Source organism: Notamacropus eugenii, chromosome 5, assembly GCF_028372415.1.
Source record: "Notamacropus eugenii isolate mMacEug1 chromosome 5, mMacEug1.pri_v2, whole genome shotgun sequence".
In the NCBI taxonomy this organism is placed as follows: domain Eukaryota; kingdom Metazoa; phylum Chordata; class Mammalia; order Diprotodontia; family Macropodidae; genus Notamacropus; species Notamacropus eugenii.
This window is the reverse complement of record NC_092876.1, coordinates 279,602,208-279,623,636: the sequence shown is the minus strand read 5'-3', so window position 1 is coordinate 279,623,636 and position 21,429 is coordinate 279,602,208. Positions and strand designations below refer to the sequence as shown.

Genomic DNA, 21,429 nt, shown 5'->3' with positions numbered 1-21,429 from the left:
CATGGCAATTGGTCCCATCATTTTTTGACAAATAGAGGGAGAAGAAATGGAAACATGGTCAGATTTTATACTCTTGGGCTCAAAGATCACTGCAGACAGCAACTGCATGAAACTAAAAGACACTCCTTCCTTGGAAGGAAATCTATGGCAAATCTGGACAGTATACTAAAAAGCAGAGATGTTACTGTATGGACAAAGGTCCATATAGTCAAAACTATGGTTTTCCCAGTAAAAATGTGTAGCTGTGAGAGTTGGGCTATAAGGAAAGCTGACAGAATTGGACATACTTCTTGACATACTAGAGAACAGAAGGGCTTGGTGTGTTATAATTCATGGGGTCATTGAAGAATTGGACACAACTGAATAACAAAGTTTTAATATAGCATCTACCATGTGCCAGACAATGTACTAAGTACTTTACAAATATCTCACTTGGTCCTCACAACAACCCTGAGAGGTAGGTGCTATTATTACCCCCGATTTACAGCTTAGGAAACTGAGGCACAGAGGTTAAGTGACTTGCCTAGGGTCACACAGCTAGTAAGTATCTGAAGCTAGATTTGAACTCAGGTCTTCTTGAGTCTAGGCCTATTGCTCTACCCACTGTACCCACTGTACCCCCTAGCTTGTCCTCAGCTGAGACCTTTACTAGAGAGTTGCTGCAAAGACTTCCCCCCAGTTACCTGATTCTCTTCTAATTTAGCTGCATCTGCCTCCTCTCTACCATATATAAGTCTCACATGACTCTTTTATGGCGTCTTCCATTGGTTTCTTTTTTAAAGCTGCTCTTAATGAATAAAGGATTCACTGTCTGGGAAGTCTCAGGGTGGCAGGCAGCAGAGCCAAGGACTCTGGAAATTGGAGAAAAAAAATGAGAAGCACCTGAAGCCAATTAAAATGTGATTCATAAATATTTAACAAAATAAATAAAAATACAATAAAACATAGATAACATGGCATTTTATGGCTAAGTCAATATACACCTGCGAGGATCCTTATATATGGATTAGCGGCTCTGGTTTCTATTTGAGTTTGACACCACTGGTGTAGCAGAAAGAGCACTATGTCTGGCATCAAAGGACCTGGTTCAAATTCTGGTTCTGCTGTTTAGTGTCTGTGTGATTATGAGCAAGCTGTTTCTTCCCACCTGAACCTCAGTTTCCTCATCTGTAAAATTAGATGGTTGAATTAGATTAAGGCTTTTTACTTTAGTATCTGTGAACTTGGTTTTAAAAAATAAATTTATAACTGCTTCAATATAAGTGGTTTTCTTTGTAATCTTATGTATTTTGTTTTATGCATTTAAAACCCATCCTTTTAAAATTTATTTTTCCCATTTAATAGTGTTTATGTTTTTTCCAATTACATGTAAAGATAGCTTTTCAGCATTCACTTTTATAAGGTTTTGATTTCCAAATTTTTCTTTCTCCCTCCCTCCCTCCTTCCCCAAGACAGCAAACAATCTGATATAGGTGATACATTACATCCATTTCCATATTAGTCATGTTGTGAAAGAAAAACAGAACAAAAGGGAAAAAAATACAAAAAAGATAAGTAAAGTGAGAATAGCATGCTTTGATCTGCATTCAGATTCCACAGTTATTTCTCTGGATGTGGAGAGCATTTTCCATCATGAGTCTTTTGGGATTGTCTTGGATCGTTGTATTGCTGAGAAGAGCTGAGTCTGTCACAGCTGATCATTGCACAGTGTTGCTGTGAGAAGGGGCACCCACATTTCACCAGACTACCCCAAGGGTCCATTACAAAAAAAAATTAACTTCTTGACTAGATGATCTCAGATCTCTTTCAGCTCTAAGTCCTGTGCTGCTAAGCAGATTTCACCTGAATAACAATGTTATGTGAAGGGGAGGACACTTGTATTACTATCTCTCCTAGGGATGGACTTGGTGTTGGTTCTTGGTAAATGTTGTTGGCTCCACTCCTCAGAATTCTGAGGCAGGAGGGTGTATCATTTTCCTATATCTCTCCTTTCTTCTACTGCAGTCTCTCCAACAACCCACTCACAGCACCAGGACTGGCCCTCTTGGTAGAAGGGCTGAGTGGGAACACTTCTTTGACTCACCTGTCTCTGCTGCATACTGGGCTTGCAGATGAAGGCCTGGAGCTGCTGGCTACCCACCTGGAACGAAACCAACAGCTCCGGGAGCTGAATGTGGCCTATAATGGAGCAAGTGATGCAGCAGCCCTTGTCCTGGCCAGGGCTGCCAGAGAACACCCCTCCCTGGAGCTGTTACAGTAAGTGATCATTCGTTCCCTTCTTCCCCTAGTCTTGGGCTCAGCTTCCATCTTTTTAAGGCCAGACACTCTTCCCACTTTCCTTTTTAGATCAGCTAACCTTGAGACCTGCATGTGTAGAAGTTCCCTCTCAGTCTTCACATCTTTTGATTAATGTCTATAATTTAAACTCTTCTGGTCCCTACTCCAACTTGACCCTTTTGTAAGTGGTCCCAATCTTTCTTTCTTCCACCATTGTTTCCCTTAAAGTCTTAGCTGCCTGGTTCCCAAACTGGATCTGGTCTACACTGTACCTTGTGGCTACCCTTAAGCCCCCTTTGGCCACCATTCTCTCATCTCTCACTTCTAATTAGTTATTCTCCCTTCTCTACTGCCTCTGGTTGCTTTGCTCTCCTTTCTCCATTATTACCTACTTTGCCTTTCCCACTGTGCCTCCTGATGAATCACCCCTTCTGTTTCCCCTTTCCTCACTAGCCTTTATTTCAATGAGCTGAGCCCAGAGGGCCGGAAGAGACTACGGGAGCTAGAAGGTGCTACCACTGGAAGGGCCCGAGTAGTGGCATCGTTGACCGAAGGCACAGCTGTGTCAGAGCACTGGTCTGTCATCCTGGGTGAAATTCAGCGCAACTTGAAGAGCTGGGAGCGGGGCCGAGTCCAGCGCCACCTTTCCATGCTACTGCGAGACTTGGAAGACAGCCGGAGTGCCACCCTCAATCCCTGGCGCAAAGCCCAGTTGCTGCGGGTGGAGGGAGAAGTCAAATCTCTGCTGGAGCATTTAGGTAGCCCAGGGAGCTGAGGCAGGCAAGAGGCACAGAGTCATCCTGGTCCTTAGCACCCGCCCCCTTATCCCTTGTCAGCCTCTACGTATGGTGGTGGAGAGATCCTTTTCTGAGTTGAGAGGGCTTCTTCAGGACTTGGGATGACGAGGGAGTGGTCACAGCACTGTTCTGACACGGCAGATTCCACCTGTGCTCCCTAAAATCTGGGGAACCCAGATCACAGCCATGAAATTGTTGCTATACTGGGGGACTTGCTTGCTCTCATTTTGTTGGGGGAGGCATGTCAGCAATGGAATAGGATGGACTCTGCCTTAGCATTTTGAGGAGCCAAGTTACTTTCTTCCACTATCCCTGATAATTAGGGTATGAAAGTTGACCATCATCTCAGCCACCCCCACTTGATGTGGCCCATGCTTGCCCCTTGTTTCTGGAGAGATCACTTAGTTTAGTTGTGAAGACAGTGACCATCTACCTGCCCATACTGCCCCCTCCCTTCATCCTGTGCCAGATCAAGTACTCTTTATGGATGCCAAGGGGGCCCACAGGGGTCATTTTCCATCGGTACCTTCTCCTTATTTGCTTTTCTCAGATTCATAATGAAGTTTGGTGGCTCCTAGAAATTAAGTGCCCTGATTTGCTGCCATTAAAAACAAAAACATGTGTCTTCTATCTGATGCTATGGTCTTTTCTTCCTTGGAAAAAATAAAAAATAAAAAAAACTGTATTGCTAGCTGAGCCCAGAAATGACCCTGGGGATGGTTCTCAGTAAATAACCAAGTAAGCTCTACTACTCACTGCGTGGTCTCCCTTCAGAGTTCTGGGGCAAGAAGGAGTATCAGTTTCCCATATCTCTCTCTCCTTCTACTGTCTCCAACAATCTGCTCAAAGCAGAGGGCCTGGCCCTGTTGGTGGAGGGTTGAACTAACTCACCTGTCTCCCTTCCTGTCTGTTTCAGTTGTGAGTGGTTTCATGACTTAGATGTTATTCAAGTATGGGTGCCAACAGGTTTTGGGAGTCTAAGGGGGATCATTTGGAGAAAGGATAGCCTATGATTTGCTGCAGGGCTGGTGTTGTTCATCTCAACTTTGTCTTTAGGCTCAGAACAATAGTACCTGTACCTCTTGGTTTGGAATACCCAGAATGGACCAGAGGGAGACTCCTGAAGCTGATTGAACATTGGCAAATGGGAGAAAGTTCTTCACTTCCCTAGAGGCAAGGTTCTCCTCAGTTAACCATTACCTCAGGCAACAGTGTCTTAAAGGAGGCGGGACTTGGGGAAGGAAAGGAGGGTCAGCTGCTTGTGGTGGACCTTGTCCCTACCCTGAACACTCGGCCCAGACATGGAAGCAGCAGCAGGTAGAGAGCATAATGAAGTGCCCCTTAAGGAGGGGACCATGGTGGGGGATACTGAAAATGGGGAGCCTGATACCTTGGAATTAGTGGTCAAGGTGTGGGTATCGGGAGGAAGTAATTATGACAGGATATTTGCTCCATTCACATTCTATGTGTATCTCTACTCATAGATCTGCGCCAGGGATCCTAGGGTTAGAGAAGGAGCTAGAGGGCAAAGGGGCAACCTGTATGGGAATGGGATTCAGACAACAAAGATCATTCTGGTGGTATAATCCAGAATTGGTAAGGGCATGTGTGTTCCTTGCCTTCACCCTACTCTTTCCCCTCCAGATCTCCAGGATACAGCCACATTAAATCTGTGAGTTCCGTAAAGAGGAAAGAGGAGATGTCCTCCCTTCTCCTCTATGTTGAGGATGGAAGAAAGGAAAAGGAGATAGGGAGTATTGCTTCTCTTGTGTTTAGTGGGGGTGGGGGTGGGTTGGGACCAAGAGAAAAGGGATGGTTTTAGCTTGGGGTGGGGCTCTGGTGAAACTTGACTTGGGCACAGTGCCCAGGATGGTACTATCCTTTCCACCTGCCTCTTTACAGGAAGTTTACATTTAACCCGAAGTTGGGGATTGATAATCCTGCACTCTCATTAGCTGATGACCATGACCACCTTGGTAATTTTCTCTGAACCCAACATTCATCTATTCCCTTCAAATGAAAAGTATCCCAGCTTTTCCCCAAACACCCCCATCTCCGTAGCAATCACCCTCTTCCATCAACCTGAGAACACCCAGTCAGTTCTGGGGCCCTTGCCAGTTCTTCCTCATCCCCATACCATTAGGGTCCCCTGAACCCTGTCCTATATGTGATAGGTACTCTCACCACACATGTGTGGTTTACTTTATTCTCCTCTGTTTCCAGTTCCTTTCTCCTATGGGGATATTTTTGACCTGTGCCCTAGAAGGGAAAGTGGTGTCCTCTGAGAGATAGAATAATCACAGTGCCTATGGTGATAAACTGCCCTTCCTTGAACTTTAAGTCTGGCCTCTCTTTCTCTGACAGATTCCTGGGGCCTTCAGCACCCCCGTTTCTGTCTGCTAAGCAAAGATGAGGGGGGGAAATTTGGCTTCTGCCTACATAAGGAACTGGGCCAGACTGGGCACATAGTCCGAAAGGTGGAACCAGGCACTTCTGCTCAGCGCCAAGGGCTTCAGGATGGAGATCGAATCCTGGGGGTCAATGGGGACATTGTGGAGCATGAGGACTACAGTGGGGTAAGGTTGTCTAGGTCAGTGTTGGTGATGTAACCCTGTTATGGGTTACTGAGGGCAGGCTGGTCACTCACTAGAGTAGTGTGTGTTGTCTAAGCACCATTGAGTTCTCTCTTTCTAGCACAAGAAATGACTAGGGGAAGAGAGGAGTTTGGGGGAAGACCTAGAGACAAGTGGTATTCTCAGGAAGAAATGAGGCTATTTAAATGGGAATATGCCCAGATATGGATCTCCTGAGGGACTTTCCTTCAGGAGCTCCCATGATTCCTTCCCTGCTCAGGTGATACGTCGAATCCGTGCAAGTGGTCCCCGGGTACTGCTGATAGTATTGTCGGGGAATGTCGAGGAGGTTTCTCGTGCTCATCAGGCTAATGGCAGTGGTGCCCCTCTCTGTCCTGTCCTGGATTCTAGTGTCCGACCTCGGCTGTGTCACGTGGCGAAAGATGAGGGTGGCTTTGGCTTTAGTGTCACCCACGGTGTGAACTGGTTCTAAGGATTTGAGTGGGGGGAGGCAGGCAGACAAGGAGAAGACTCTCTCACAATTTCCTGGGCAGACAGCAGACTAAACCCTGTTCTCTGTTCCCAGGAGAGAGGGGCTTTTTCTGGTTGATTTTGAGTTGTGGAGGTGCCGCAGAGAGGGCTGGGGTACCCCAGGGGGCTCGGTTGCTGGAAGTCAATGGGATCAGTGTGGAGAGTTTCTCAAATAGTCAGCTCAGCAGAAAGGTACAGAGCCTCTTCTTCTGCCTTTTCTACTTTCCATTTGGATATCCTGAAGTCCTATCTTCTCCTTTCAGTCAGCACATCCGTAGATGGGGGAAGTGGGAAAAAGGGTAAAGGATTTCTGCCTCTGAGATATCTCCTTCTGTCATCTATTCTCATGCTCAATTACTCTCACCTCACCTTTGGAGGATGTGCTTTTGATGTTATAATTAGAAGCACACTGGTTCTGCAGTCAGAGGACCTGGGTTCAGATCCTAGTTATGATGTATACCACCTGTGTAATTTTAGAAGTCACAATTTCCCTGGGTTTCTGTTTTCTCATCTGTAAGATGAAGGATTTGAACTAGATGGTGTCTGAGGTGCCTTCTAACTCTAGATGTATGATCCTATGCTGTTCCTTGACCCCTCCTTTGAAGGTTCATACCAGGTCCCTTCTATTCCTATCCTTTCACTGTGCCAGGGCTGCATGGTGACCCAGCCACCCTCAATGCCTCTTTTCCTGTGTTTGGGAGGAGAGGATTCTGGGGAAGCATCTGCCTTGAGCTACTCTGTGGTCAGTGGGTATTTATTCCTGGTCTGGGGGTCCCCACAGCTTCGGCAGAGCGGGGAGCAGGTGGCCCTCCTTGTGGCAGGGCCAGAAGTGGAAGAACAATGTCGTCAGCTGGGCTTACCCCTGGCTGCCCCCTTGGCTGAAGGCTGGACACTGCCTGCTTGGCCACGCCAGCTGCATCTAGAAAAAGGGCCCCAGGGCTTTGGGTTCTTGCTTCGGGAAGAGAAAGGCCCCAATGGCCAGCTTGGTGAGTGGGGAACCATGGATAGTATGGGATGAGAGTGGTGGGTGGGGAGAGTAGGGGTGGGCATGCACCTAAGCCATTATCTACCTATCCCCTCCAGGCATGTGAAAGGAGCTTCCATTCCCATACCCAGTTGTTAACATGTCCCCCTTTGAGCTAAAGGTCATATGTTCTTGTGTTCTCCATGGATGTATGGGCACATGTGCCCTCTCCATACAACTCAGGAGAATATCCATTCAAGCAACAGGTCAATGTCCACGTCTGTAAACTTGGGCTGAGGGAAGGAGCAATGAGCATGTCTGTATCCCAGGGCAGTTCCTATGGGAGGTGGACCCAGGGCTGCCAGCAGACCAAGCTGGGGTACGGGCTGGTGACAGACTGGTTGCTGTGGCTGGGGATAGTGTGGAGGGATTGGACCATGAGGAGGTTGTGACCAGGATCCGGGCCCAGGGATGTCATCTTTCCCTAATCGTTGTGGATCCAGATGCTGACAGATTCTACAGCATGGTATGCCCTAGTGCCTGGGACTCGGGGGAGAGGGGAGGAGCTAAAAGGTATCAAGACAGTGGAACAAGAGGTTGTTCCTAAACCTCTGTTTAGGTTCGCCTATCTCCTCTCCTCTTCTTGGAGGATGCTAGTAAGCAAGCAGATGGTTCAGCTTCTTCCCAGGATCTTCCTTCAGTATCCCAGGTGGAGAATCAAGCATCCTCAGCAACAGATCTGCCCTTACCACTTGAAGTTTCTACCTCCCTTGTTCCTCCTGCCCTGCCTAGCTTCCGTCAATGCCTTCTGAGCCCAGGGCCTAATGGTGATTATGGTCTCCGACTCAGTTGTGGGGCTGACAAGCCCCATATCATCATTTCCCAGGTGATGTACCTTTGATCCCTTGATTTTAGTTCCTCTACCTAAAGGTGCCTCCTCCCCTGTTTTTCTAGAACCATGGAGAGCCCAGTCCATATCTCATATTCTATGTTATCTTATGTTCCATATCTCCACAATTACATGATCCCTTAGGGATGCCTATTCTCTCTGTGCCCTTCCACTTTTATGCCATAGCTGACTCTGCTGATCCACCTTTGTTCCCAGGTGACCCCAGGGGGCCCAGCTTGCCAAGCAGGACTTCATATGGGGGATATGATCCTGGAGGTGAATGGACAGTCTGTGAGTAGGGAGAATGTTCTTGAGGCGCTGCAGCAACTGACTGATGCTAAGTCCCTGCTTCGACTGAGGCTGGCAGTCCAGGGAAGACAAGGCATTGAAACCTGCAGCTCTGTAGAGCCAAGAAAGGTGAGAATTTAGAGGTGTGGGGAGGAAGGAAGTGAAGTTGGAGAGGGCAGAGACAGAAGGGTACAGAGCTCCTAGTGTTAAAACAGATGAACAGAATAGAGGGCACCAAGATTGGGGAACTGAATTGCAGAATAGAGATTATACCCCATTCATGGGGATTCCTGCCCTGCGAGGTGTGGGGGAAAGCAAAATGCCATTGGATTCTAGGTTCTCAATCATTATCTTCTCTTATTTCCAAACCTAGGACTGGGTTCTTCCTTCTGAGAGGCTATAGAGTATCCTATCTGGCATGGATCTTTCTAATGTTGCTTTGTCTACTACACCTCCTTATTTCAGGAGTGGATGGAAATTCCTGGGCCCAAGGGCTGGAGAGATAGGATGTCCTCATAGGACTACATAGGCCTCCTGGGATAAGTCTCTTTCCTTTCCCAGGGCTTCACTCCCTGGGAAAGAGTAGGGGAAGTAGCTGTATCCAATGTACTGGGTTTGCTCTGTCAACAGCTTCCCATCCATATTCCCAGTCAGAAGAAATGTGCAAGAGTTTGGTGGGAGGGCCAGGGGACCCACTAAGATAAAGTTTGTTTGTGGGAGAGTAGGACCTGCAAAACTAGGATCTCCTGTGCTGTATCTGAGAGGTGGGGCCAGTGCTCTTCCCTGATGTATGATGATTTTGAACATTCAATTAAAATTGGAGATTGATTCATAATTCTCTCTGTGATATCTCCTTTTCATGATGTCAATTCATAGAGCTTTGGACCTGGGGCCAGGAAGGCCTGAGTTTAAATCTGGCCTCAGACTCTATCTATATGTCCCTGGGCAAGTCACTTAGCCTCTGTTTGCCTCAGTTTCCTCCATTGTAAAATGGGGGTAATAATACCTATCTTCCAGAGTTGTTGTGAGGATCAAATGAAATATTTGTAAAATGTTAGTTTCCTTCCTTCCCTCAGGACCTATGGAGAAAGCAAGGGACAGTGGGATTCCAGGGCAACAAGTATGTATTTGATGTAGACTTAGAGCCTGTTGAAATTATCCTTTCCCACAAGTCTCGCTGCCTGTGTTTGTGCTGGAGTGGAGGAAAGAATATGGGGAAGGGTAAAGAAGGGAATAAGCATCTATATAGTGCTTATTGTATACGAGGCACTATGTAAGCATTTTATATGGATTTCATTTGACCCTTACAGCAACCTTTGGGGGTAGGTGCTGTTATCTCCATATTATAATTGAGGAAACTGAGGCAAAAAGAGGTTAAGTAACTTGCCCAAGGTCACACAGCTAGTAAATGTCTGAGGCTGGATTTGAAGTCAGGTCTTCCTGACTCTGAGCCCAGTGCTCATTCTACTGCATCACTTAGCTACCTTTGACACAAAGATCAAGATTCCATGAATCTTGGGGATGGGGGGGAGGGGGAGGGGAGTGGGGATATTATTTCTATGGATGGGTTGGGTTTGCCAACATTTCTTTCCCCACAACTCAATAGATAAAGTGTTATTACGTAGATGTTTCTGCCTCCAACCTAATATGCTTTCTCCCACTGATAGAGCTTCCTCCCATGCTGGCTTCATCTAGAGAAGGGACTCAAGGGCTCAGGAGGAGAAAGGCCCCCTGTTGCTTAGAGCTAGAGGAACAAAACCTTTATTGTTGGGAGCCCAGAAGGCCCTGAAGTCCAAGGGTCCCCAGCTTCAGAAGTATAGGGGGTTGAGCCCAAATTGCTGAAGTTGTTCTTTGTGTTTCTCATGGAGCCTCAGAGCAGCTGCATCCCACTCCAATTTAGCTGTGGCCAGTTTGGCCAAGAGTCGATCCAGGCTGCACTGTAAAGTAGGACCATCTTTTACTTGGTCTCAACCTCACAGAAGAGAATAAGTCAGTTATGCCCCACAATGGCTTTGGAATTGCACCTCCTGCTGTTTTCTTAAAAGCCCCTAGTGCCAGGGACCTAAATTAGCCATGCCACCTGCCACATACTACTGAGATGGATGGAGGACCCTGGACTCCTGTGCAAATGTCTCTTCCTTGCAGCCTATCTTCAAGTCAAATTTTGTCTTTCCCAGTGAGATCTGAAGAGCTAATTAGGAACTGTTTTGTGAGCCTGGGGAGAGGATGCCAAAGTACAGGAGGGAAAGGTCCAAGAGTAATGCTGGTTATTACTTACATGTAGAATTTCTTCATACTTAGCCTCCATGTCTGTCACATAGGCCTGAAGCTGGGCAAGGGTCTTGTCTCGTTCTGCTAATGCCTGTTCAGCCTCTCTCTTAGCAGTTTTTGCCTCTCTTTGGCATGTCTCTGGGGAGCCAGAGACAGGATTAATGAGGAATATGAAGGCAGCTGAATAGAGTCTGCTCAGTGGCCTGTGGGAGAATCTGTCCCCTTTGCACTTTCCAAGATACAGAATACCCTTAGATGCCTCACCTAAAAGAATGCTGCCTCATCCCTTCATTCTTGTCAAACTCAGCTCATTTGTCTAGCTCTAGCCCTGCTATATCCCATTCTCAGAACACAGACTGATCAGGTACCCATCTAGGACACAGAAATTCATACCTACCTAACTCTTTCTGAAGGACCTTTACTTTCTCTTCCAGCTGATGTCTCTGTGTCTCAGTCTCTTCCCTCAGGGCATGGTACTGACGACTCATCTCTTGGGGTATGGGATAGTAGTAGGAGGTACTCCCAATAAGGAAGATCATAGAATTAGAATTGGAAGAGATATCATTGGCCATCTAGTCTAATCTATACCAGAACAAGAAACTTCCCTGCAACATACCAATTTGTCACCTGGTTTTTGCTTGAAGATTTCTTGTGAGAGAGAACATATTACTTTCCAAGGCAGTCCATTTTACTTTTCAATAGATCTAAATTTTAGGAAGTTTTTTCCTTATCACAGTTAAATTTGCTACTCTCAAGCTTCTACCCATTGTTTTTAGTTCTGTCTTCTGTAGCCAAGAAGAACCAATTTAATCCCTTTCATGAGATGGTTCTTCAAATATTAGAAGACAGCTACATTTCCCCTAGAAGTTGTCTTCAGGCTAAAAATTCCCAGTTCCTTCATCTGATCTGATCTTGAGGTTCTTCTCCATCCTGGCTGTGCTCCTCTGGAGATACTTTCCAACTTACATCCTTCTTAATATGTGGTACCCAGAAATGAACATGGTACTCCATATGGGGGATGATATTATAGGAAGTTGCCTTGGGAAACACCTTCCCATGGCTTGTTTATGATATAGAAAATTCTGCTTGTAAAGTCACCCAAAAGATGGAAATTTATAACAAATAGAGAACAGAAAGACAACCAGATCTTCTGTCCCATTCCAGATCTACAATCACTGTGGGATGGAGGGGTTATGAACCTTGAGACATCCCTTTCTAAGATCCCACAAGAGCCTCATCCAATTTATGCTGAGTGGAAAAAGCTCAAAGACAGAATTGGTGATAAATTGTCCTATAGTCTGAGGCCCCTCCTGTCACCTGCATACACAGCCTCTCCATCACCTCGAGCCTCCTCCACCTCAGCCTCCAACTCCTGCAGCCTCACTCGGAGCAGTTCTCTGCAAGCTATGGCCTGGCGAGTCTCATCCCGTCGAAGAGCTAGGGGTGGCACCAAATGAAGGATGAAGTCCTCAGCCCATAAAGAATATCTCATTCTCCCAGGATACCTCCCACCCACATGCACGTGTGCACACACACACAGACACACACTCACACACACGCACACACTGCTATACTCCTCTCTTCCCTACTCCTGGAGTCTCCAAGTTCTTATTTGCCCAATGTTTTAGAGTTTTCCCTGTTTCCCCCAGCCCTGAAGTCTACCAGTCACTCTTTTGGAACAAATTTCTTCTCTGCTCTGGCCAATGGAAAATGGCATCCTCATCTCTGTAAGGATTATAATTAACTATAATTCTAACCTTCATTACCTAGACTTTTCACATAATTTCCCATAATGATCTATTTAGCTAGGAACTACTTAGGAGCAACTATGGAATAGGTATCACCTCCACTCTCCAAGGAGTAGGGGAACTTCCTCTATTATTCCCTTACCCAGATGGTCACGGAGGATCTCCACCTCCAAGGCTGTTCTCCTGTGCTTGATCTCAACATCGACATCTGTCCTTGGCAAGAAGGAATCATAGGATTATAGATTTAGAGCTAGAAGGAACTTTATTATTTTCCAACTCCCAAATTTTATGATGAAGGAACTGAGGTGAAGTGAATTTGCCTAAGGTTACACAGCAGTTCAAACAAAACTCACATCTTCAGACTCCTAGTCCATGACTCCTTCTATATTACAAAACAGGAAGTGAGGGACAGTTTCATGGAAACCATATAAAGGCCTAATCTATTATAGCTTCTCCTTTGTCATTCTCCTCCACCCTCAACTCCCATGTTTAGAAACCTTTTTGGGGTTAAATCTAAAGGTTGTGGGCACTTGCAGGTCCCTCTGGAGCTGGTGGTACAGGAGTGTGAAAGAGCAACAATTGCAAAAGTTGAGTAGTTCAAAATAGGCTAGGCTGACCCAGAGGAGATTCTGGATCCCTGGTGATTCCAGGAGAGCCTGCATTTTGTTTTCATGTAGAATCTTGGTCCCTGGGAGCAGGAAGAGATGGAGAATGGATCTTCAATTAGAGGAAATGACACAAGTTCATCTTTCCCCATCCCTGGGTACCATTGTTATAAATGAAGGAACCAAGGCCAGGAGGAAGAAATAGGCTCGGACTGGATTCCACCATGGGGAAGGGGGTCAGGACTCTAAGGGATGCTAGGTGGACAAAGCCTTCAAAGACACCCGCATTGTTCCCACCAGCCTCTACCCACCTCACTCACCTTGATTCTTCTTTTTCTTTTTCTGTCCCCCAGCTTTTGATCCTTTTCCTTTGATTTTTGGTGGCATCTTGGTGTCCTAGAGGAGGAAATGGGCACATTGTGTTCAAGTTCTGGGTCCTAAGGAGATGCCCTCTCTACTCTCATTTTAAGGTGACTATCTGGTAGAATAATAATGGGTGATCAGTCTGTGTAGCTTTCATCCACTATGTAAAAAAGGAATACCTTTGGGTCCTCTTTTGGAGAAAGTAATTCTTTGTATAAGGTTAGCTTTGTGCCTGCCTTTGCCCCCTCTTTCTCTGCCTCCCCTTACCTGTAGGTACCTCCTCAGATGTGCCTCCTATTTCTTCTGTGGTGTGTCTCCCCAGAGAACTCATGTTGAAAGGCAGTAGGATGGCCCAATGAGCTGGAAGACCAAGGAAGGGGCTGGATTAGGGCAACCAGTACAGATCAGCAATGTAGGGGGTGGAGATAGTGGAAGGAAGGTTGAGTGTCTGGGCTGCCTTCTGTCTTAGCAACCAAGAAACTTGGGAGTTGTTTGTAGGAAGACAGAATTAACTACTGATTTAGATTAACTTCCTGTTCTCCATGTATCTCCTTCCCCTATTCCACATCCCAGGGGGAACTGGTGAAGAATGACTTGGGGAAGATTGGTCCAGATTTTTTTGGAGACCATAGATTCGGAACATCATAAATGTTAAAATTTTAAAAATAGCTTTATTATGCTGATGATGGCAACAGTAATGATAATTATTTGGCATAATTCCCATAAGATGAAAGGTTTGAGCTAGAATATTCCTTTTTAATTTTGCTATCACTTACTTTTATGTTACCTTCCTTTTTCTGAATACATTCTTACCCTACCCATTGAGTCATGTAACAAAGAATAAAAAAGAAAGGAAAAAAGTTCCACAAAAGTAACCAAAACATCTAAATATGATAGTATAATATGCAACATACTTACAACCACAATTCCCCACCTCTGCAAAAAAGGAGGTTGAATTTTTTCATCTCTTCTTTTGGAATAATCTTCTACCTCTAAAATGACATATTTTTATTGCATTTTTTCATTCTTTTATCATTTATTTTTGATTTTGTTTTACTTTTCACTGATATACTTTTATTATAGCACCTTCTTCTCTCAACACATCTCTCTCATACTCAGAGAAGCAACCCTTTTTTTTTTTTGAGGAGTTAACAATCACTTTATTTTTTTTCTTTTTTTTAAAATTAATTTATTTAACTTTTAACATTCATTTTCACAAAATTTTGGGTTCCAAATTTTCTCCCCATTTGTCCCCTCCCTCCACCCCAAAACACCAAGCATTCTAATAACCCCTATCACCAATCTGTCCTCTCTTCTATCATCCCTCCCTTCCCTTGTCCCCCTCTTTTCTTTTGTCCTGTAGGGCCAGATAACTTTCTATACCCCCTTACCTGTATTTCTTATTTCCTAGTAGCAAGAACAGTACTCGACAGTTGTTCCTAAAACTTTGAGTTCCAACTTCTCTTCATCCCTCCCTCCCCACCCATTCCCTTTGGAAGGCAAGCAATTCAATATAGGCCATATCTGTGTAGTTTTGCAAATGACTTCCATAACAGTTGTGTTGTGTAAGACTAACTATATTTCCCTCCATCCTATCCTGCCCCCCATTGCTTCTATTCTCTCTTTTGATCCTGTCCCTCCCCAAGAGTGTTGACTTCTAATTGCTCCCTCCTCCCATTGCCCTCCCTTCCATCACCCACCCTGCTTATCCCCTTCTCCCCCACTTTCCTGTATTGTGAGATAGGTTTTCATACCAAAATGAGTGTGCATTTTATTCCTTCCTTTAGTGGAATGTGATGAGAGTAAACTTCATGTTTTTCTTTCACCTCCCTTCTTTTTCCCTCCACTAAAAAGTCTTTTGCTTGCCTCTTTTATGAGAGATAATTTGCCCCATTCCATTTCTCCTCCCAATATATTTCTCTCTCACTGCTTAATTTCATTTTTTTAAGACATGATCCCATCCTATTCAATTCACTCTGTGCTCTGTGTGTGTGTGTGTGTGTAATCCCACCCAGTACCCAGATACTGAAAAGTTTCAAGAGTTACAAATATCGTCTTTCCATGTAGGAATGTAAACAGTTCAACTTTAGTAAGTCCCTTATGACTTCTCTTTGCTGTTTACCTTTTCATGCTTCTCTTCATTCTTGTGTTTGAAAGTCAAATTTTCTTTTCAGCTCTGGTCTTTTCATCAAGAATGCTTGAAAGTCCCCAATTTCATTGAAAGACCATTTTTCCCCCTGAAGTTTTGCTGGGTAGGTGATTCTTGGTTTTAGTTCTAGTTCCTTTGACTTCTGGAATATCCTATTCTATGCCCTTCAATCCCTTAATATGGAATCTGCTAGATCTTATGTTATCCTGATTGTATTTCCACAATACTTGAATTGTTTCTTTCTAGCTGCTTGCAATATTTTCTCCTTGACCAGGGAACTCTGGAATTTGGCTACAATGTTCCTAGGCGTTTCTCTTTTTGGATCTCTTCCAGGAGGTGATTGGTGGATTCCTTGAATACTTATTTTGCCCTCTGGTTCTAGAATATCAGGGCAGTTTTCCTTGATAATTTCATGAAAGATGATGTCTAGGCTCTTTTTTTGATCATGGCTTTCGGGTAGTTCCATAATTTTTAAATTGTCTCTCCTGGATCTATTTTCCAGGTCAGTTGTTTTTCCAATGAGATATTTCACATTATCTTCCATTTTTTCATTGTTTTGGTTTTGTTTTGTGATTTCTTGGTTTCTCATAAAATCATTAGCCTCCATCTGTTCCATTCTAATTTTGAAAGAACTATTTTCTTCAGTGAGCTTTTGAACCTCCTTTTCCATTTGGTTAATTCTGCTTTTTAAAGCATTCTTCTCCTCATTGGCTTTTTGAACCTCTTTTGCCAATTGAGTTAGCCTATTTTTAAAGGTGTTATTTTCTTCAGCATTTTTGGGGGTCTCCTTTAGCAAGGTGTTGACCTGCTTTTCATGCTTTTCTTTCATCTCTCTCATTTCTCTTCCCAGTTTTTCCTCCACCTCTCTTACTTAATTTTCAAAATCCTTTTTGAGCTCTTCCATGGCCTGAGCCCATGGTATATTTATTTTGGATGTGTGGGATACAGAAGCCTTGACTTCTGTGTCTTTCCCTGATGGTAAGCATTGTTCTTCCTCATCAGAAAGGAAGGGAGGAATTATCTGTTCACCAAGAAAGTAACCTTCTATAGTCTTATTTTTTTCCCCTTTTCTGGACATTTTCCCAGCCAGTGGCTTGACTTTTGAGTTTTCGAAGCAACCCTTTTAATAAAAATTAAAAAGAACAAAAAACAGACTTCAGCAAAACCAACTACCACATCAACTAAATCCAACATTATATGCTGTATATATTGTACGGATATAATCCCCTTGACTTTGCTAATATTGAAGGAAAATAAATTTTCTCATTTTTTTCTTTGGGGCCAAGCTTGGTCATTATAATTACACACTGTTCAATTTAAATCTTTTTTTTTTTTGTTGTTGTTCTTTCCATTTATATTTGTAACACCCACTCTGAGTTACCTTCCCAGAAGGCCACCATTACCATCAGTTTGCAGGATACTCTGGGTTTACACTGTTGAAATTATAGTTTAAGAACTCTCACCAATGAGCTTTTCCCTTAACTTAGTCAGTAGATACAAGTAGCTCAAAGAAGGTGCTTTTACTAAGATAAAGCAGTAAAAACAGTAGCTACAAAACATTGACCCTATTTTTTTTTTTACAAGGCAGTCAGAGTTAAGAGACTTGCCCCAAACCAGTGCTTTAGCCACTACGCCACCTATCTGTCCCTAAAACATTTCCATTATTAAACTAGGGCACATATACCTACAAATACATATAGCATACACGAAAAGAATAGGCACAAAGTACAATAGTAGTGTAGTCAAGGCAACTTCATGCTCTCAATATTTGTTCTCCATGTGGTTTTCACACTGCTTCCCCTTGTGCACAGCATTTCTTCCTGTTGCTCAACTGGACTCTCAGGGTCTATTCCCCTCCCTAGCTCATGTCCATTTCCAGAACTGGTTCTCTCTTGAATTCTTAGTCTTATTTCTTTTGCTGGTAAAGTCCCATTCATTGAACTGCTTCCTATCTCCAGGGAAGGCAGGACTTAGTAAGCTAGCATTTTAAAGGTGATCAAGGGCATGGTTAATGTGTTAGCTAATGGTAAACTTCCTCTCTATGTACATCAGGGAAAATTTCACACATTTTGAAAAGGGGTAGCAGTGTTAGCATTTTGTTAACACATTAACACCTAATTATTTGTGCTTTAGCTTCCTGTCTTTGATGACTTTTTTGGGTGATTATAATTAGTTTGGTCAGAGACCAACTCCCTCCCTTATGCGTAGGCTGCCTTCATTTTGTATTTTGTTTTCCCTGTTCTGTTTACTTCACTTTGTATCAGTTCATGGCTTTCCATGTGTCCTTATTCAGCATTTCTTATGATGTAGTAATTTTCCATTACATGCACCACAATTTGCTTAACCATTCCCCATTTGACGAACATATACTTTGTTTCCAGTTTTTTGCTCCTACCAAAAGTACTGCTGTATGTATTTTGGCTGATCAAACATTTGTTATGAATCCACTGAGAAATATTACTTATCTTCAATGAGTTTTTAGTGTAGTAAGTTTTATAATTGAGGCATATTGGTGAGGGAACCTAGAGGAGAGAGAACATCTCCTTCTACCAGGGAAATGGAAAATGAGGCTTAGGGAAAAATTAGATAACCCATATAATGAGAAGTACTGTTCAGAATGATGGGTATACTTGAAAGAGCAATGGAATGAGACTGAGGTCCTCTGGATCCTAGTTATAGCTCTGCCACTAAATAGCTATACATCCTTAGTATGGTCACAACCTTTGGAGTCTCAGATTCCTCATTTGTAAATGAAGTGATTAAACTAAACAATTTATAAGGACTTTCCACGTCTAAAATCTTGATCAACTTGAGAATCTGGAAATGCTGAGGTTTAGTTTGAGGTTTGGGTTTTGTCACTGACCCCCTTGTCTTTTACATTCTTTTGCTTGTCAACTTCATCCACATGTCAGCCTTCAATTATCTCTCTATGTAGAGGATCCCCGAAGTTCAATATCTAGTTTTGACCTTTCTCCTAAACTCTAGTCATGCATTTCCAATTCATATACTGGATGTCTCCTTATTGTTCTTCTGTCTTCTCAAACTTAACATGTAAAAATGGAACTCATTTTCTTCCATAAAGGCCAACCTTTTCCCTCAATTTTCCAACTTTTGTTAATGGTTCACCATTTTTCCAGTCATACCAGGATCAAAATTTTGACTCCTTTGTTCCTCATATGAATCAATCACCAAATTCCATAGATTTCACCTGGTTAGTATTTGTTGCATCTATTCCTTCCTTTCTATTTTCACTACCATTACCTTAGTTCAGAGCCTTGCTACCTCTCATTTGGACTTTTTCAACACTTTACTAATTAGTCTTCCTGTCCTTTATATTTTTTTTGTCTCACATATTCTACAAAGCATTGCCATTATACCTTTGACAATATCTCTCAAATACTGCCAAGTGGATCTCTGACATCATCAATTTGGGTATTCCCTCCAATGATGCAGAAAACAATCCAAGGATGCTTTCTCAAGTTGTATGACTTTTATTCATATTGTCCCAGAAATTTGCTACAGGGATCCATCCAGTGTACTGGAGGCCTTTCTTGTTTTTCTTGGCATCTTGAAGATGGATACCAGTGGTTTACTCCGATTATCTTATCCTTCAAACTTGTTAAGTAACTAGCCCATCTTTTCTTCCTATCACACATTTCCTTGATAATATATTTTACTCTTGTTATTCAAAAACCCTTACTGGTTGTATTGCAATCTGCTCACATTCACCATTCACCTCCACATTGCCCTATGTGATAGAAATTTTTTATTATTTAGAATCTTTTGGATCCTATTTCTTTCTACCATAAAGCAATACAAATAACAAGTTAGTATTAAAAAGATGGGCTATTGTTTCCAGGAGACATTTGGGGTCATTATAGGAGATTTGCAATTTCATGAAGGTAATCAAATCTACTCTTCTCACATCTTATTGTCCATTTATACTGGACCTAACTCGGTGTCCACATGAACTGTCTGTCCCAGACACACATTTTGATGTTCAGTTGTGTCTGACTCTTTGTCACCCCATTTGAGGTTTTCTTGGCAAAGATACTGGAGTGGTTTGCCATTCCTTCTCCAGCTCATTTTACACATGACACAACTGAGGCAGAGGGTAAGAGGGCTCAGGGTCACATAGGTAGTCAGTGTCTGATTTGAACTCAGGAAGATTTCAAATGCATGTTGTAATCTGGGCAATAAAAATTCATATCTACTTCTTTTCTGTCTTTTCTTGCATGGATGGTCAGGATAAACTATTTTGAGTGTTATGACCATATCTTGCAGGATTCTCTGCATTGTTTTACAGAGTGATGAAATAATATCTAACAGGCTCATCTGTGGACCTCATCAAAGTAACTATGAACAAAAACTTCAATTTGGACTTCATACAGGATCAGCTCTATCATAGTGGTGGACATCTTTGGGGAGCAAAAATCTCTTTTCTGATGCCTCATCTGATGTTGGTGATCAAAGGATTTATCGAAAAGGGTTATTTCTGCTGTTATAGCTCACTAAATGTTGAATGATTTTGACGTATGGATGGGAGACATTGTTGAAAAAGAACTTTTAAGATGGTGTTTTACTCTTCAAAATCAAATGCAGTTTGACAACCAACAAACTAAAGCAGTGAGCTCTTATATTTTCTGATCTTTCAGGCAATTGTGGAATGGTAAGGGTGTGGTCCATTGCTGAATATCAGTTGTAGAATCCTGCTTGTTCCCAACTAATGTCCTCATTAAAGATGTTTTTAATTTGTGCATAAATTATTTTCTTAAATATTTTGCATAGATGGCAAAGTAGATATATAGACCAGTAATTGTTAATGTTCTCTCATGTACCTTTTTTTGGCAGGGGAGGGAAGATATTAATAAAGTCTAAAGTGGGGAACCTGCCACCTGGAGGTCACATGTGGCCTTCTAGGTCCCTGGGTGTAGCCTTTTGATTGAGTCCAGTTTTACAGAACAAATCTTTTTTTTTTTTTTTACTCTAATGTGCACTTAAAAAAATTAATTTATTTGCTTTCAGTTTTCAACAATCACTTCCATAAGTTTTAAATTTTCTCCCCCTCCCTCCCCAAGATGGCATGCAATATTATATGGATTCTACACTTACATTCTTATTAAACACACTTTCACATTAGTCATGTTGCACAGAAGAATTAAAATGACTAGGGGAAACCATGAGAAAAAACAGACCAAAACAAAACATAATACAAGAGAAAATAAATAGTCTGCTTCATTCTGCGTTCAGATTCCATAGTTCTTTCTCTGAATGTGGATGGCATTTTGCATCAAGAGTCCTTTGGAAGTGTTTTAGGTCCTTGAATTGCTGAGAAAGGCTAAGTCCATTAAAATCAGTCCTCACACCCTGTGGCTATTATTGTATGTAATGTTCTCCTGGTTCTGCTCATTTCACTCAGCATCAGTTCATGTAAGGCTTTCCAGGTTTTTCTGAAGTCTGCCAGTTCGTCATTTCTTACAGCACAATTACATTCTTATCCGCAACTTGTTCAGCCATTCCCCAATTGATGAGCATTCTCTCAAACAAATCTTTTAAAAAGGGGATTTGTCCTGTGAAGTTTGGACTCAGTCAAAAGGCCGCATTTGAGGAGTGCATGTGGCCTCAAGGTCGCAGGTTTCCCACCCCTGCTCTAAGATAACCCCCTCCCATTTTGTATTCCTCCTTTTCTTTAGATACCCTGTACATTGATCCCTCAATGTTTTCACAATTGTGTTAGTTCCAGCTTGGATCTCTGGAATATCAGTTTGATCCAATTCAGCTGCCTTTTGAATGTTCTCTAAAGAGCAATAGGCACATATGGAACTATGATATTATAAATAAATGAAAAAGCATTACTATGTACCAAGCATTGTGTTAAGGACTTGAGATATAAATACAAAAGGAAAGGTGGCCCCAACTGTCAAGGAATTTACATTCTAATAGGGAGAAACAACATATAAAGGGCAGTGATGGC

General features: G+C 43.0%; 3 protein-coding genes across 11 annotated transcripts in view; 2 read left to right on the top strand and 1 right to left on the bottom strand.

Moving 5' to 3' along the window:
- Window positions 1-3,704, top strand: part of NLRX1 (NLR family member X1) — a 29,933-nt gene extending 26,229 nt beyond the window's left edge. For all 3 annotated transcript variants that reach the window (XM_072612974.1, XM_072612973.1, XM_072612975.1), the window contains 2 exons: window positions 2,005-2,256; window positions 2,731-3,704. In XM_072612974.1, coding sequence (XP_072469075.1) covers window positions 2,005-2,256; window positions 2,731-3,052 — 574 coding nt within the window. In that variant the 3' untranslated portion in view covers window positions 3,053-3,704. The remainder of the gene's footprint in view (window positions 1-2,004; window positions 2,257-2,730) is intronic.
- A 569-nt stretch (window positions 3,705-4,273) lies between these two features.
- NHERF4 (NHERF family PDZ scaffold protein 4) lies at window positions 4,274-20,383 on the top strand. 4 transcript variants are annotated; one of them, XM_072612978.1, is made up of 11 exons: window positions 4,274-4,391; window positions 4,719-4,746; window positions 4,977-5,050; window positions 5,439-5,650; window positions 5,928-6,123; window positions 6,234-6,370; window positions 6,960-7,164; window positions 7,646-7,668; window positions 7,762-8,028; window positions 8,248-8,448; window positions 19,762-20,383. In XM_072612978.1, the coding sequence occupies exons 1-11, from the start codon at window positions 4,376-4,378 to the stop codon at window positions 19,861-19,863; spliced, it is 1,461 nt and encodes a 486-aa protein (XP_072469079.1). In that variant the 5' UTR covers window positions 4,274-4,375; the 3' UTR covers window positions 19,864-20,383. The 4 variants fall into 4 exon arrangements, with proteins under 4 accessions (XP_072469079.1, XP_072469077.1, XP_072469080.1 ...); XM_072612976.1 differs by having other exon boundaries at window positions 4,275-4,391; window positions 7,472-7,668; window positions 19,762-20,373; XM_072612979.1 differs by lacking the exon at window positions 19,762-20,383 and adding an exon at window positions 8,693-9,154 and having other exon boundaries at window positions 4,277-4,391.
- On the bottom strand, window positions 8,367-13,688 carry DRC12 (dynein regulatory complex subunit 12 homolog). 4 transcript variants are annotated; one of them, XM_072612980.1, is made up of 8 exons: window positions 13,574-13,688; window positions 13,264-13,339; window positions 12,481-12,551; window positions 11,908-12,027; window positions 10,988-11,080; window positions 10,598-10,728; window positions 10,079-10,256; window positions 8,367-8,431 (listed from the first exon to the last, which is right to left on the bottom strand). In XM_072612980.1, exons 1-7 carry the CDS (start codon window positions 13,635-13,637, stop codon window positions 10,128-10,130), a joined length of 684 nt encoding a protein of 227 aa, XP_072469081.1. In that variant the 5' UTR covers window positions 13,638-13,688; the 3' UTR covers window positions 8,367-8,431; window positions 10,079-10,127. The 4 variants fall into 4 exon arrangements, with proteins under 4 accessions (XP_072469081.1, XP_072469083.1, XP_072469082.1 ...); XM_072612982.1 differs by having other exon boundaries at window positions 8,413-8,431; window positions 12,481-12,546; window positions 13,574-13,674; XM_072612981.1 differs by having other exon boundaries at window positions 8,413-8,431; window positions 12,481-12,546; window positions 13,584-13,639.
- Window positions 20,384-21,429: the final 1,046 nt, after the last annotated feature.